Source organism: Herpailurus yagouaroundi, unplaced genomic scaffold, assembly GCF_014898765.1.
Source record: "Herpailurus yagouaroundi ecotype Mexico unplaced genomic scaffold, PumYag 67702, whole genome shotgun sequence".
NCBI classification, from domain to species: Eukaryota; Metazoa; Chordata; class Mammalia; order Carnivora; family Felidae; genus Herpailurus; species Herpailurus yagouaroundi.
In genome coordinates this window covers 710,298-727,822 of record NW_024420501.1, presented here as the reverse complement: position 1 = coordinate 727,822, position 17,525 = coordinate 710,298, and the positions used below count along the sequence as shown (strand labels likewise).

The 17,525-nt window shown below is 43.9% G+C and overlaps 1 protein-coding gene across 1 annotated transcript; it reads right to left on the bottom strand.

Annotated features, from left to right (window-relative positions):
- Positions 1 to 3,401: 3,401 nt before the first annotated feature.
- HTATSF1 (HIV-1 Tat specific factor 1) lies at positions 3,402 to 17,519 on the bottom strand. The gene is made up of 9 exons (XM_040468609.1): positions 17,252 to 17,519; positions 15,347 to 15,527; positions 14,660 to 14,707; positions 13,782 to 13,936; positions 11,469 to 11,632; positions 10,021 to 10,120; positions 7,046 to 7,135; positions 6,140 to 6,277; positions 3,402 to 5,659 (listed from the first exon to the last, which is right to left on the bottom strand). The coding sequence occupies exons 1-9, from the start codon at positions 17,435 to 17,437 to the stop codon at positions 4,421 to 4,423; spliced, it is 2,301 nt and encodes a 766-aa protein (XP_040324543.1). The 5' UTR covers positions 17,438 to 17,519; the 3' UTR covers positions 3,402 to 4,420.
- Between the last annotated feature and the right edge of the window lie 6 nt (positions 17,520 to 17,525).

Genomic DNA, 17,525 nt, shown 5'->3' with positions numbered 1-17,525 from the left:
TGAAAACATGCTTTCTCTTTAAATCTATTTCTTCTTTTATTTTTTAACGACCTTTATTTTTTTCCTAAGTGTATTTACGTTTTTGAGTGATCTCTGCACCCAGCATGGTACTTGAACTCGGGACCCCGAGATCAAGACTTGCGTGCCCCTCCGACTTGTGCCAGCCAGGTGTCCCCAGATTTTATTACTTTTCTTTTAAGCTTTTAGTTCCAGTGTAGTCAGCATACTGTGTTGTATTAGTTTCAGGCGTACAATATGGTGATTCAACACTTGCATCCAGTACCCAGGGCTCATCACAAGTGCCCTCCTTAGTCCCCATCACCTGTTTCAGCCACACACACACCCCCACCTCCCCTCTGGTTAACCATCAGTGTGTTCTCTGTAGTTAAGAGTCTGTTTCTTGCTGTGTCTCTCTTTTTTTCCTTTGCTCATTTTTTTTTTTTTTTTTGGTCTGTTAAATTCCACGTATGAGTGAAATCATGGGGTATTTGTCTTTCTCTGACCAATTTCGCTTAGCATTATGCTCTCTAGCTCCATCCACGTCATTGTAAATGGCAAGATTTCATTCCTTTTTATGGTTGAATAATATTCCATAGTATATATATGCCACCTCTTAAAAAAATTTTTTTTTAAATGTTTACTTTTGAGAGAGGGAGAGAGAGAAAGAGTGCGCGTGTGGGATGGGCAGAGAGAGAAAGAGAGACAGAGACAGAGACAGAGAGAGAGAACCCGAAGCAGGCTCCAGGCTCTGAGCTGTCAGCACAAAGCGGGATGCGGGGCTTGAACCCATGAATGCGAGATCGTGACTTGAGCCGAGGTCGCACGCCCAACTGACTGAGCCACCCAGGCGTCCCTATGTGACCTCTTCTTTCTCCGTTCATCAATCGATGAACACTGGGGCTGCTTCCATATCTCGGCTCTTGTAGTTAGTGCTGCTATAAACATGGGCATGCGTGTATCCCTTTGAATTAGCGTTCTTGTGTTCTTCGAGTAAACACCGGGTAGTGGGATTGCTGGATCATAAGGTAAGTTCTATTTTGAATTTTTTTGAGGAACCCCTGTGTTGTTTGCTACGGTGGCTGCACCGGTTTGCATTGCCACCAACCGTGTGGGAGGGTTCCTTTGTCTCCACGTCCTCACCGACACCTGTTCCTTCTTGTGGGGTTGGTTTTAGCCACTCTGACAGGTGTGGAGCAACGCTTGCTGCTTAGAGCCTTAGTCTTCTCACGTCATCATGGCTATTTCAGCAGAGGCATTAGGAAGTGGTGTGGCATCAAACCCTGGCAGCAGCAAAGCCACCCCCGTGCCACTGCTGGTCTAGTTTTCCTTACCCAGCCCGGGACCAGGACTGAATCTTAGCGTCATAGTCTGGAAGTTCTACAGAAAACTAGTCACAAGCTGCCCTGCTTTCTGCTTTCTACGTGCGTGTAACGCATGTGACCTCCCATAGCATCACAACCCTCTCGGTTCCGAGTGAAGAGACAAATCCGTGCGACTCTGAACATCTGAAAGTAAACGTGAGACCATGAAGGTTTTTTTTTTTTTTCCTCCAGCAATTGATCCCTAGGACACCTGGTGTCTACGAATTTAGCCTATTTATTTGCAGTGACCACTTTGTGATTTTAGAAAAGACTAATTGTAACATGTTTTGGGTTTTTTTTCTTACGTCAGGTTAGTATTTTATTTGGGGATGAATTAGCCACACATGTAAATGAGGTGTGGGTAGAGGCAAAAGTCATCGGTCAGATTTTAAATGATGTGACTGTCTTTTAAAAAGGCACATGGTTTGTATCGGAGACTCAATAAGGTAAAAAACCATCTCTAAGAATACTGACAAATCCTTACAAGGGGACGTTTGTAAGCCTTTTCCTGTTCTCCAAGCCATGGCTTTGCTCAAATCAATTAAGAGCACTTCTCAGCATTACACTGAAAAGTTTATAGTTTACTTTCCAAAAAAATATATATTAATAATAAGATTCACATCGGGAAAGTCATATTCAGAAAATCAGCTAACTCCTACCTCTTCTCCAAGCCTCAGAATTCCCAAATAATTCATACCAGAAAAATAGATTCCCTTCTTAAAAGGAAGAGGCAGTGGCTTCTAAATAGACCAGATTTGGCCGCTCGGGGCTTCAGGAAGAGCCCACAGTTATCATGAATGGAGGAGGAAAACAAGAGACCTCTGGAACATATTACTCCGATTTTGCCCTTATCAGGTTTCTTTTGCAGAAAGCAGTTAAGAATTTCAAGAATCTTGTGAATATTGCCAAGACCCCTAGTACCTTTATCTTCTAACATGGAGTTTCAAGTTTATTATTAGAGACTTGAAGGCATCCCCGAAGCCACTTCGGGTTCACACATTCAGGGTTAAGTACACTGCTTGAGATTCACGTAAGCTGCGCAGTGATTCACGTAAGCTGCGCAGTCCGAAGGAACATTAAGCTTAGACGTTGCCAGGTGATCGTGGAGCACTACTGTGCTTAAAATCCACCCCTATATCGTTCTTTTCTTTTGCTACCAGGACATGTTGTTGCCTCACAATCAACTCCATCGTCTTGGTCCAACTATTTAGTGAACTGGCGACTGTGCGTATACGCTTCATGCTTTTTCGTGTTTGCCGACACCATCTCGCAAATGACTTACCATTTTACAGCTATTTGTGACTTTTGCTTCCAGGGTGTTCAAATAAAATGAGCGTATTTGTTATTGGCCAAATTGATGAGCAGGGAAAAAGAAGTCAGAAAGAAAATGGTCCCCTTCTAATGGCCTTGGAGCTGGTCTGTGTTGTAGTTCCGCGTTCCAACCATTGTGTATGGAAGATAAACGTGACCTGTCGTTCAGGAAACCGGTAAATATAGTGTTAAATGTTTCTGGCTTACCTTTCAAGGAAACACTATCATGGCTTGCAACTTTTCTAGACTTGTTTCTTTAGCTCTTGTTAAGTTACTTTTATTTTTAAATGTTGCTAATTTGTATTTATTTATTTTGAGAGGGCCAGCAAGCACGAGTGGGGGAGGGGCAGAGAGAGGGAGGGAGAGAATCCCAAGCAGGCTCCAGTGTCAGCACAGAGCCCGAGGAAGGACTTGATCCTGTGAGCGACAAGAGCATGACCTGAGGCGAAATCAAGAGTCCAAAGCTCAACCGACTGGGCTCCCCAGGCGCCCCAGTAAATTTCTTGAGCTCTTTTACTGATCTATCCCTGGTGAAAATCCTGAGATTTAAGAAATCCCAGACATTAAAAAAAAAAGAAAGAAAGAAAGAAAGAAAGAAAGAAAGAAAGAAAGAAAGAAAGAAAGAAAGAAATCCCAGACATCAACTACAAAATTCTCAGCTTTGGCTTGAAACAGAACTTTTTTTTTTTTTTGGTCTCAAGAGGGTAATGATTACACTTACAGACGGTATAATGAAAAAGCACCAAGGCAGTTTATTTTAATGCTTCTAATTCATGAGAGTAACTTCTTAATACTACATCAGAAGTCAATTCACCAATACTGAATCTGGAAAGCACAATGAAGAAAGACTCCAATTTTTATTGGGACTACACAACTGAACACAGTACTAGCCACCATGAGTGTAGAACAAAAAGCCGAAGTATGCATGACAAAAGTAGGTCTTAAAACTCCAGGGGATCCATAAGCCTCTGAAAAGTGTATACAAAAAAAGCCGTGTAGTGTGTGCATACATTTTTCTGGGGAAAGGTCTCATAACTCCAATCAGCTTCTAAAGGGGCCCCAACAGTACACAGATTTCTAACCTCCTCCGTATTTCCAATGAATGGAAGCTGTGGGCCTCAGGAAGTTCATTTTTGCACATCTACGAGTCAATTTCCGGGGGAAGAGGGTGAAAAAGGAAAACAATTATCAAAGTAACTTGCAAGGACCGGGCAGGGAAAAACTCCAGAGTGTTATCTGCTTTATAAGTTTAGTAACATGTTCTGGTTTAGGGAGGGGAAGTGGGGACGTAAGTTCTAGCGTAAGCGGGAAGCAAGACGACTCCTACGGGCTTTTTCAAATCCTCACAAAAACCACACTTTAGTAAGAATTAAGCAATAGCGAGAATTTCAAATGCAATGTAACGCCGAGTCCTCTTATCAGTTTCAGCATATTAACAACTTATTTTTATTTTTGAGTATCACAAACTTCAATCAGAATAGTTTAAAAAACATTATTGTGCATGCAATTAACAAATCAGACAAAGGACAAAGTACCCAGCTTACTTGCATTATATTATGAAGTTTTAACTCAACGGCCAATGAACACAGATTTAAAATCATCGAGTACAGGTACGATGAAAACGTCACTGCATTACTCTGATGGCATCCTACCACGAAGCATGTGTGCATGTAACACTACTAGCAACTGCCCTGGAGCACAGGCAGAATGGAGCCAGGGGAAGCTCCCTACAAAGCAAGTGTAAAGGATTAAATGTCGTCTTCGACGTCGTCGTCGCTACTGAGGACAAAGCTGCTGCCTGTGGACAGGGGCCCCTCCTCCTTTGCGTTCCCCAAGCCCCTCACTGTCCCTCTCTCGTCAGAATCGTCGAACAGCTTCTCGTTGGAATCTTCATCTTCAAAGAGTTTCCCGTTGGAATCATCCTCTTCGAACATCTTTTCATCCACGTCTTCGTCTTCCTTTACCTCTACGCCCTCCTCGTCTTCTTTGTCATCTGAATCTTCAAACATCTTCTTGTCGGCGTCTTCGAGGCCCTTTTCGTCGGCATATTCCTCGTCCTCTTTTTCGTCGGACTCGTCGTCAAAGACCTTCTCATAGGTGTCTTCCCCTTCTTCCTTTTCATCAGACTCTTCGTCAAACTCTCTCTCAGAGACTTCCTCGTCGAACACTCTTTCAGAGCTGCTATCTCCAAATTCCGATTTGTCAGAGTCATTGTCTTCGAACTCCCCGTCGAGAATGTTTTCACCAAATTCCTTGTCGGAGCCATCCTCTTCGAAATCCTTCTCGAGGCCATTCTCTTCAAATTCTTTTTCGGAGCCATATTCAAACTGCTTTTCAGAGCAGTCTTCTTCGGATTCCCCTTCGGAGTAGTCTTCTTCAGACTCCTTTTGGAGGCTCTCCTCCTCCTCACCCTCCTTGCTGGAGCCATCTTGATCGGACTCGTTTTCAAGGCCGTTCTCTTCGTAATCATTTTTGAGCCACTTCTTTTTGGATTCCCATTTGGGGCCATTCTCTTTAGACTCTGTCTTGGGACTACCCTCTTCAAACTCCTTTTCAGGACTGCCTTCTCCAGACTCTCTTTCGGGGTCGTCTTCCTCATGCGCTCTCTTGGGACAGCCTTCCTCAGACCCTGTTTTGAGGCAGCTTTCTTCAGATTCTTTCTGGGGGCAGCCTTCGGCCTCTTTTTCGGGGCCGCTTTCTTTGGCACCTTTCTCAGAAGCATCTCCTTCAAATTCTCCCCCATCTTCGGTTTTTTCAAACTTCTTTTCATCTAGAGGCTCTTCAAATGCCATTTCAGTGGTGGCCTCTTGCGCATTCATCTTAGACGTGCTAGGGTGCTCTGAAAAATGCCTTACTCTGGAAGGCCCTGCCCTTTCCGAAGCACAGATAGAATTTGAACGCCGAAGGCCTCGGTTGGCCTCGGGAGCATTGAGGAAAGCCTCCCATCCTCTCAGCCTTTCCTCCCTTTCTCTTGTGGTCTCTTCCACCTATGGAGAAATGGGAACTGCCATCAAAATAAGTTTTAGGCAAAAAGAAGTGACGATCTCTCTGCATGCTTCTGATAGTACGCAAGTACCTGATTTTATAAGGCGTCTCTTCTTAGGAAATCAGAGCATTCCTCTATCTCTGGTTTGCAAAACTTTAACATCTTGATTAACTAGAGTTGATTTTAACATCGCTTGAATAAATGCCCAACACCACAGTACTCCAGAGATGTCTCACCAACGAAACCAGTAATATTTGAACTCTGCCTGTACTTTACTTATCACTATTCTGAGCACGCCTCCAAATTTTAGGCTTCTAAACTCAAAGACTAAAACGTTTTTCTTTCGAGGCTCTGAATGCAAAGTATTATTTAGAAGAAGTACTGTTACATTAAACAGATTAAACGGAACCCAAAGGACCACCAGCCCAGTATTTGTTGGTAAGGAAACAACTGCTGTGCCCTTGACAGTTACGGAATTTACCTGATAATCTGTAGTCCCATCCCACGCTTGCGCAGTGATTTGACGGCCGCCAAACCACCTTCCATCGAGAGTCTGAATACAATAATCAGCTTCCTCTGGATCTCTGAAGGACACGGAGGCCACACCATCTGGGTGTCTCTAGAGAGACAAGAGAAGGAATGAGACAATTAAAAATAAAACACACACGTTTGACAAAACAGGCGCGTAGTGGTGGTGTTCTGATAACCTGAGCTTAAACGTTTCCTGTACGAAGCCTTTCTTCCTTTGGACCCCAGCCAGTGACCTGAAGCTAGCGGCTGCTTTAGCTTAATCTTGTCTATCAAGAACCGAGCAGGATGTCCTTGGAAATGTTTCTACTGACAACCCTGTCTAAAGAGAGGCAAGATGGCAGAGCTGTTAACGAGTGTAGACTCTCAAGTCAAATAGCCCCAGTGGGGCTCTGCCACTTAGCAGCTGAGTGACCTTGAGCAAGGTGCTCGATCTAGCACCTATCACCCATCTACCTCAAAGGATCATGAGGGATTAGGCGAGGGAACATGTAACGTAACTCGTGTGCAATCGGTAAATGGTGACTCTTTTCATTATTCTGTGTCGCTCTCGGACGTAAGAAACGGGTAACAAGGGGAACATACCGAAAAATATTTTGCTGGATTGCTCTTTGAATATGGAGGAGAATAATTCACAAAGAGGCGGAAATGCGGGCAAACAGGAAACCACCAGGTCTCACACATCTTTCTCGTGCTTTCTTTCATCTGACAGTATCTGACCATCCAGTGAAGCCCTGCCTTGCAATCCAAGCTCATCTAATTATTGCTAACAGATGACCACCACTAGATGGCAGCCACGAGTCTAAGATTTGGGGCCCGCTGACCTCTGGGAATAACTTACTAAACCGAAAGGACTTACATCAAAGAGAAGGAGCTTCCTAATTTGTCCGAACTTTGCGCACTCCACTCGAAGGTCTTCTCTGATCTCGTTCAGCACCAGTGGATCGTCCTGCAAGAAACACAAGCGATTAAAACGGGCTTGCCCCCTTCTGTAAGTACACATCCTGAGAATCGAATTTCTTGCTCTGACCAGCCAACAAACAACCAAACAATAAGAGGTTTTGCGTAAAATTAGCTATTCTTGTCTAAGGTCTACAAAATTCTAACAAGTCAAATGCCACCTCAGGCCGGCCCAGTTTTAAGACGGCTGGACCAATGCCTCTACTTTACTGACCAAGGGAAATCAGGATTCTAGTAAAAACATACAAAAACTGGTTCAAAATATTTAATACATTTAGGCGGGATTCCACTGTTGGGGGTAGGGGCCGGGTGGGGGGGGGAAGTAGCATCCTTTTCTTTATTTCCGTAGCAAAGTCTCAGGCCTTTCCTACGAGGATATCAAATTTGAGCCAAAATCTTCCTGTATCTCCCTTTTCATTTATACCAGCTTGAAAAATGAATATATCCTCACCGCTGTGTAGTATCCTGAAGCTTAAAGAGAACAGTTCCCTCCCATAGGAAAACTCTTTAACAGAGCTGAAAATGGAAATTTTCAAAAGACAACGCTTGGCAGGCAATGGGCTGGAGACTAAAAAATCAGACTGATGCACTGAAACCTTCTGCACGACTCTCCTAACTTTCTCCCAGGGTGGTGTTTTGTTTTCCCAGGAAGAAATAAACCATATTTCCAATCTAAACCTACACTGGCCAAGACGGTGGCCACTAATCACATGTGGCTACCGAGCACTTAAAATGTGGCTAGTTCAAACTGAGGTGTGTTCCAAGTCTGAAATGAACACCAGATTTTGAAGATTTGCCACTAAAGGGGGAAGAAAAAACCGCACAACGTAACCCATTGATATTTTACATAACATGTTGAAATTAAAAATATTTTGGATATATTGGGTTAAATAAATTCATCATTAAAATTAAATTCCCCTATCTTGTGTTATATCTTTTTTTTAACATTTATTTATTTTTGAGAGACAGAGAGACAGAGCGTGAGCAGGGGAGGGGCAGAGAGAGAAGGAGACACAGAATCTGAAGCAGGCTCCGAGCTGTCAGCACAGAGCCCGATGCGGGGCTCGAACTCACAAACTGCGAGTTCATGACCTGAGCTGAAGTCGGGACGCTCAACCGACTGAGCCACCCAAGCGCCCCTCATGTTATATCTTAACTGTGGCTACCAGAAAAATTTAAATCACACATGTGGCTCACATTCTATTTCTATTGGACAGCGCTGGTATACATAATGAGAAACTTACATCTGCATCGAGATTTTGACTCGTCATCTCCTAGTATTCAAATTTGCCAGGCATTTATTTATTTACTTATTTACTTTTTGAGAGAGAGAGTGAGCGAGCGTGTGTGAGCAGGGGAAGGGCAGAGAGAGGAGAGAGACAGAGAATCCCAAGCAGGATCCACACTGTCAGCACAGAGCCTGATGTGGGGCTTGAACTCACGAACCATGAGGTTATGACCTAGGCTGAAATCAAGAGTCAGACACTTAACCAACGGAGCCGCCCAGGTGCCTCTATCTATCTATCTATCTATCTATCTATCTATCTATCTATCTATTTTTCCATAATGTCTACAACCAACATGGGGCCTCAAACCCACCACACGGAGCTCAAGAGTCACACGCTCTTCTGACTGAGCCAGCCAGGTGCCTCCAGACATGCATTTTTAAATAAGGCTTTGGAAAAAACAAACCAATAAATAAATAAATAAGGCTTTGAATAAAATACTGGAGACCCTCTGAAGTTACGTTAAATATCTTAGTCTTCACATTGTTCACCCGGATACCAAAGAGTATTTTTTAGGTAGAGTGTTTCGAAGAGCGTGCGTGTATACACGTGTGGTTTTTAAACATTTGCCATTATCACTGCAAGCCTGAAGCAGTTCTGCTCTATTTCAAGCTTCTCCAGAATTCTACTCAGAAGAGACATCGAACGTTACGTATTGCCCACATGTGTCTCCCGAATGATCTCAAAAGATACGCAGACCCCACAGGTGCACAGTGAACCCCGTCACATCGCTATCGGCTGGGCTGGAGCTCAACACAGAAGGGCTTTGGTTGCAACTGGATCATTTGTCAACCTGGAGTTTTACATTATGAACGTTTTTTTTTCTTCTTCTGTAGCTTGTTATCTTTCCGTTTGCTTACCTTTTTACCTGCCACCTTTCTCTACCTTATGTGTAACTGGTTATCATGACTTTCAGAACCCAGGCAGGGAACGAAGAAAAGTTCTTTCACAAACGAGCCCACGGGTCTACACAAGGAGACGACGAGAACAGGAGGCGGGATGCGGCACGAGGCGGCCCAGTTGGCGAGGCTATGTTTATTTGCGGTTCTTAGAATTGTACACGGGCGTTAGGTATTGCATAGTCCTCCTGATGGCCACGGAACAATTCTGTCCGAGTTGCGTCTGGAAGAACAAACCTTCCCTACATCAACACCAGGAGCTGTACTTCCTTAACCTGACGTTTCTTGAAGGATCAGACTTCCAGTACCAAAGCGAGGCAGGTGCTTATTTCCGGGTGTGAAATGACGCCCCACCCAGAGCAGCCCGCACTTGCCGGACGGCGCTCAAAATCTACAAGCAGCGCCCGGAAATCTTTCCGTGATTATATTTTTAATGATTTCCCGTAAGCAGGGAGCTGCCACCTGCAGCCGCAGTGTGGGCGTCCCCTGGGAGACAGCTAAGGGAGCCCTAGGCTAACCACGGGAAAATCCGAACACCGCGGGGGACTCTTGGCTCCGTCTTCCTACCTTGCCGACCGCGTGGACGCGGAGGGCGCGGCACGAGACAGACGGGGTGAGGGGAGCTCTGGGTTCCCTTGGGGACAAACAGCACAACCAGCATCTCCGTCAGTGAGAATACCACCTCTTACCTCAAAATCCATTGGATGGAACATATTCTTGATGATGACAACTCGTTCGTGGCGCATTCGGGACGGGCCAGCTGTTCTCTCGGGTCTCCAGTCCAGCTGCCTGGTGCAACAAAGCAGTAACAAGAAACTCAATTTTGTTTCATACGAGAAACTCGTACGAAATTTTGTTTCATACTTGTGGGAGAGAACATGAGGACTTGTTACAGTATTCCTCTACGGAGTATTTAAGGACGTTAAAGATGTGATTCCACAACAACAGTCCTATTCAGAGAACTCTCTAAAGTAAAAATAACGGGTGGGTCAAAGACGGACCCAGTGTCTTGAAATCCCCAGGATGTATCTTTTTTTCAGAACTGCTGTCTGGTCACAAACATTCCATTGAGACTCCTGTAAAAGTGCTGGCTATTTAGCATTTATAACTATCCAGTATTTACGACTATGCTCCGAGGGCAAGAAACGTGTTCAAATCGTATTGGTTTTTAGCCGTTTTATGATTGCGAAGAACAAAATGCAATGAAACATGTGAACATAAAATCTGTTACAACCTTAAATTTTATTGACAGTTTTTAGAAAATTGGTAGGTATTTAGTCCACCCGTTCCCGTAAAAACGATAGGACATCACAACTAAATGCTTTCTTGATCCTTTTACCGCTGGTTTGAGGGTAGTGTTAGAAGTGTTATCGGAACTCACTCTGAGAAAACAAAGCACTTATCCTTTTGGCTAACTTCTTAAAACTAGAAGATTTCAAAAAGCATATTACCCAGCCAATTAGAGTGGTAGCAATTTGATGACATCACGTATACACCACGGACACCCACACAGTAAATATAGTGATAAAAGCTATTGTTTCCTCGGGCGCCTGGGTGGCTCAGTCAGTTGAGCGTCCGACTTTGGCTCAGGTCATGATCTCACGGTTCGTGAGTTCGAGCCCTGTGTCGGGCTCTGTGCTGACAGCTGAGAGCCTGGAGCCTGCTTCGGATTCTGTGTCTCCCTCTCTCTCTGCCCCTCCTCTGCTCTGTGTCTCTCTCTCAAAAATAAACATTAAAAAAAATTTTTTTTAAAAAGCCATCGTTTCTAATTTCCAACGCCTATCAATGAGCCCATAGCCTACACATACCGTGTTACCTCCTAGTGTAGCTGATGTCCATTCGCACCAAAAGTGAACTACTGGCTCTGATATAGCAACCTCAACTGCTTTATTTAATCCGATGTTCAACTTCGTCCAAAGAGTCTCACTCAAGCCCACGTCGTATTATGGATAAACACACCAGAAGATAAAAGCACGGCCAGATCATCCTACCGCACAGATCACCGAAGCCTTCTGACAATCTAATTAAGCAATAATTCAGAGGTGTATTTGATGGAAGAAAACTAGGTGGCTCTACCAAAAACGTGCTCTCGGATATTTACAAGAAATCTTTCAAAAAGGAAAACAAAACCACAAACTTTTGCTGCAGAGACAGCTTTTTCTTGTAGTCTTTGCACTTCTTCTTCTTCTTTGAGGCATCATATTCCCCCTTCAGCTGAAACGTTGCCACTTCGACATGTAGCTTGTAGCCTCGAATTTCATCTTCATCCAAAAGTTTTAATGCGAGATCCACCGACTCCCTCTTTATAAAGGTAAAACGAGACAGTCAGGAATTTGCACACTCACCCGAAACCTCCGGGAGCTTTTCTTGGTGAATGAGGACTACACACACAATCAAGGTTTCATCACTAACTACCTCCTTTGAGGTAAAGAAGCAGAGAGAATGCCGTATGAGAAAACCTGCACTCTGGACGCGGCTGTCCCCCAAACAGCTATGTGAACTTGGGCAAGGTATTCAATTTCTTCATCTGTAAAATGGGAAGAGAAATGCCTTCTTTGCAGGGTGCTTGATATAATTAAGAGGAAGAATGCACATAAGAGACAGGGACCGGCATGGAGTGGGTGCTCGATGAATCACGTCGTTATTGGAATAGTAAGTAGTGCTGTCCCGTGGAGTCTCAATGTCTCAATGAGGCAAATGGACTCGCGTGACTTCTAAGGTAACTTCCAGTTTTAAAATGCTAAAACAGTCCTCCTTAAAAGGCTAGATGCCTCAAGAACTGGGAAGAGCACAGCCAGCCGTTACTTTTTTTGTTCCCCAGTTAAAATGGAGGTCTGTGAGACAGTGTGAAGGTGATTATCTGACAGCTTGGACATTGAATACGTTTGCGGGTTCTGGGCAAAGGGGGCGGCCGGCGGCCCTACGCAGAGTCCAAGATCTGAGGACCCGAGGAGGACACGAAAAGTAACTGAACTCGGCTGCACAATCAAATGCGGATCCCAGAACAGTGATTTTTGGAGCTTAATTTACTGGTTGGCCAACCTTGCGCTGTTACGGATCCTAAAACTGGATATACAAAGTTACTCAAAACCTCGTTTTTCTCTTTAAAAAAAAAATGAAAAATCCAATCCAACTGGGGCGCCTGGGTGGTTCGGTCAGTTAAGCTTATGACTGTTGGTTTCGGCTCAGGTCGCGATCTTGCGGTTTCATGATTTTGAACCCCACGTCGGGCTCCGCGCTGCCAGCGCAGAGAGAGGGATTTTCTCTCCCCCCCACTCTGCCCCTCCCCCACTCATGCTGTCTCTGTCTCTCTCGAAGTAAAGAAATAAACAAAAAAAATTTTTTTTAAGAAAATCCAATCAAACTCTAACAATCCGTTTACAGATTTTTAATAACCCTTGAAGAACTCGTAAAACCCTCAGCTCTCCTTGTATTCGAAAATTAATAACTGCCTATAATGGTCATACTCACGTATGACCCCGTCGCGTTCAAGAACCAGACCCAAAACCTATCTTCTAGAGAGCTGTCAGCTTAACCCTCCCCCTCCCCCCTGTCTGATTTCACTGAAATGTTGCACACTCGCAACACACGTGTGGTGTTGATACTGTTGTTGGGTCACTACGATTTTACTGCCTTATTTTTCCCCTTCCATGACATGGGTACCGGTCATCAATGTGCCCACTGCTTCTGTACCCTGCAGTCATGCAGAACGTGTGCCCCTAAGGTGAGAGGCGTTCCAGAAACAATGACTACCTTTGACGTGGGGCTTTCCCTGTGCAATTTATGCTACCACGGACACATCAAGTTCTGCAAGTTTCTATCAATACCGCCCTCTCTTTGCTCCCATCGAAAATGCATTTCAAAGCAGTAAGCGGACCCCACCATCTCCTTTAGGGTCTAATTCAGGGCTCAGAAAACTTCTGCAAAGGGCCAGCTGGTCGATATTTTAGGCTTTGTGGGCCATGTGCTGTGTGCCTCAACCACTCAACTCTGCCGCTGGAGCCCGAAAGCAGCCACAGACAAATGAGGAAACGAATGAATGAATGTGGCCACGTCCCAGTAAGACTTTATTTACAGAAACAGGCAGTGGGGCTGGAGTCTGCCAAACCTTGGTCCAATTCATTCCAGGGGGCAAATAAGATGTCACTGGCTTTCTTTTCTTTGTGGATTTTTAAAATGTGTTCTGAGCAGACTTTATGCCTATACTCCTAGAGAGATCTCTGCAGTGAAAATCCATTCAAGACAAAAGTAGCACTTCAGTCACAGGACTTACGTAACACCTTGACCTGGTAACGTACTTTCCTAAAAGAACAATAACAACCTCGCCGACGCGATACACACAGGCGCAATCTGAAATTTCAGTTTTCTTTCGCATCCTGTTTTGAATAGTTCTCAGGCCTGGTTCCTGAGTTACACATGGAACGATGAGAAACTTGACCATATAACTAACCTTCAAATAACAGCAAAGACCATCTCCTTTAAGATTTCCTTGATTATCTTTGTAAAGCTTCACCTTAAATTCTTCTGTTTGAGGATCTCTCATAATAATGCCAAACTTGGACATGAGCTGTATAAATTCATCCACTGTAATGTCTGGAGGCAAACCTGTAACATGAGGGGAAAAAAATTACAAAGGCATGTACAATGACAGTGAGGGCTACGTAAGCATTCCAGCAGCTAGAAATCTACAACTCAAAAAAAAAAAAAAAAAAAAGGAAAAAAAAATCTACACCACAGATGAACATAATTTCAATTTTTTTTTTTTTTTTTAAAGAGAGAGCGAAAGCGAGAGTGGGCCAGGGAGAGGGGCACAGGGGGAAAGAGAGAGAGAATCTCAAGCAGGTTCCATAGTCAGCAGTGCCCGATGCGGGGCTCCCATCCCATGACCCTGGGGATCATGACCTGAGCTGAAACCAAGAGTCAGACGCTTCACCGACTGAGCCACCCGGACGCCCCACAATTTTGATTTTCTAAATGCATGTAAAAAATCTCCCAGCTACAGAATTGAGGAAATTTCATGTTTTCATGTATTCAAATATACATTAAAATCACGGTTTGCTTAAGCCTTGTATCGCTGAAGGGGCAAACTGTCGTAAGTTACATAAAGCAGACCCAAAGCATGCAAAGTTACACACAACTTAATTTTTCTCAGCTCTGTAACTAACAAAAGCCAAATTCCTCACAAACGCAAGCAGTCGAACAAAAAAGCGACACAATGATAAAAAACCAACAGATTTTAGAAAAGCAGAAAACTAAAGAGCACTTTGTGAAAAAAAAATCTCAAAACCAGGTATTTTCTTTGCTAACTTTGTTTGAGGGTATACGTACCAGACACATATACATTTGTATTTCTGTCTTCTTCAACATGAAACCATCCTAAAAATGAAAAAAAAAAAAAAAAGAACACATGCAAGAAAAGGTAAGAGTCACACTATGAAACCAGGCAGTTTCTTGAAACTTCCAGGACTCTTTTCTTATCCTTAGCACAAGAGAGACTGACTCAAATCACTGTCCAGCTTTCAAAGTACTGGATCTTTTGACACACAGTTTCAGAACCCTGTCTGAAAAAGTATGGCTCGTTATCTCGGTTCTTTATGCTTCTCATACTGTCTTAAAAAGACACTTAAAAAGCTGACTTTAGGCTGGGGCATGTGTAAGTTGCTTCTGACTCCAATCTACTGTGTTAGACATGGCCAAGCTGAGACAAAATTGCCTTGAGTTCAATTTAACTCAAAACGTGTAACAAAATTACCTTACAAGCAAAACCTTTGATAATCCCCTAGCAATAGCTCTAGTTTGCAGAGGAAGAAACTGAGGCACAGAACTGCAACAGCCTACCCAATGCCCATGAGTTAGTGCGAGAGCCAATATATGAACCCAAATAATCGTATCATTAAAAAGCCCTCATCTTATGCCTCCTTCAGGCTGGTATTATTCTCCCAACAGTAACTATATATGCACATAACTAACATCAAAGATTTTCACATTCCTGTTTTGCAAGTTAAATCCACTTGCCTGATTCACCCTTTCTCTTTTCTCCCCTCTTTTTGGGATCACTGGGTTCAGGGGTTTTTCTTTGAGGAGGTTCTTCTGCAGTCCTGGCAGTGGCTTCTTGTGCATTTGCAGTGGAGCTAGACGCCCCATCGTTAGAAAAGCCATAGTTGGCCTGATACGTAGCAATGAAATCTTCAGTGATCTAAACAAAAAATTTAGCACACACACACATACAGAAATTCAAAAATGTTTTCTTCCCAGAAAAAGTTTAACATTGTGTTAAATGGCAACATGGTTATACAACTGGACCCAGAAGTGTTTCTGCAGATAACGGGCTGTAGTGATTACAGTGTAAATACAAGAAAAGGTGCCTAAAATGATTAAAAAAACAAACAAAAAAAGACACGGGCACTTGGGTTATCAACACGAAACTCTGAGACGCTACTGGCATTTTAAGTGATGTTGGCCCGGTTTCTAGTTGTTTCATTTATAAATCACTACCTCTCTACGGTCTACTTGCTGAAGGCTAAAGTACATACAACAAAGGAAGGACCAGATAACAATAAGACAGAACAAAAACCAACCGTCAACTAAGAATCTAACAACGGAACCCAGTTTTCTTTTGCTACAGAGATACACAGAAGTGTATGCACACCAAATATCTGAGTATCTGCGCGCAGAGAGGACGCAGAATGGGACTGATTTGCTACACAGAGAATAAAGCTAACAATTATAAAACCAAATGCTTATTTTAACTCTTTTCACTAATGAAATCACACGATCATTTAGTGCCAGAACAAATTAAGAACAAATTCAGCTCACATCTACCCTCCTGGCTTTGAGGGGGGTGGTGGGGGGGGGGGGGCAAGCACAGGCGCAAAACGAAAGAGATGAGAGTTCTATCTTCATTCTGATCAATGTTATGCACATTTAAAACTCCAAGTTTGAAGAGGTATGGGCTTCCATAACATAAAGAGACAGAGTCACAAATGAATCCATGATCAGACTATTGTGAAAAGTACTCAGAAACCAAATCTGCACTGGCGTTGGCACCGCAATACAAGCAAAATGAGAAATTCAACAAGGTTGAGGGAATGGAATATATATACACAAATACAAAATGGAAAATAAAAAAGTTGAAATAAGTAATTTTAAGAATAACAGTCAAATTACACAGTGGAGACACGGTTTATATTACCAGCCTGCAAGCTGATTCGTGTGCTTCTGGTATTTTTTTCCACCCCTAGGAGACTTTGATTAACAGGATACTTCGACCGAAAAGTTTACAGAACAAAGTTAACACCAGTTATGTTACTTCCAAGCTGGGATAAGATACTTAATTTCCAAGCACTCTACACAAACGACTATTTGTAACTATTCTTTGCCCCTCTAGTACTATTCCTCTGGCTACACACGCCTAGGGACACAATTCAATAGGAAGGAGAGTTACAAAGTTGACTCCAAAAAGAGATACAAATGGCCACTTCCCCATCCCCCCCCCCACCCAAAACAAGAAGCTGCATTTTGCACACAGTACATCAGCTGAACAAACATCTGAATTTCCTAGGGTAAGTGAGGTTGCCTATGTTAGATTAACAACTACTAAATTTGCTCTTGGTGTGTTTCCTCTTTGCAATAAAAAGCAGTCACCGATGCAATAACCAACTGTGACCTTCACAGACAAAATTCATGAGGCATAGAAGAGCCTTAAGAATTAAATTGCATTTAAGGCATCTCGTACCGATTTACGTTTCTCTACACACCGGTTCTGCAACAGACACAACAAAAAGAAACGTCGCGACCCGTGGCGGGGGGCGGGGGGGGGGCGCTAACTCGGGACCTCAGCAAAGAAAACGGAAAAGGGACGCCCCGCGAGGGCTGGCCAGGAGGGCCCGCTCTACAGTGGCGCCCGCGCCACGCTCCTACCTTGGGGAACCAAGCCTTCTTGTCCAGGTCCCACTCGTACGGGGTGTCAGCCGGCTGCTGCCCGAAAGAATCGGGCTGTCCGTCGGGTTCCTTCTGGGTGTCAGCGTCCTTGGCATCGCCGTACAGTTCTTGCATTCGCAACTGCTCGTCAAACTCGTCGTTCCCATCCAAGTTGTTGCAGCTCATGTTGCCGACTTAGGAAAGGGACGATCCCGGCGAGCGTGGAGGCCCAGATGCTGCCGGAGGCTACAGAGAAAGGCAGGGTCGGCCGCGC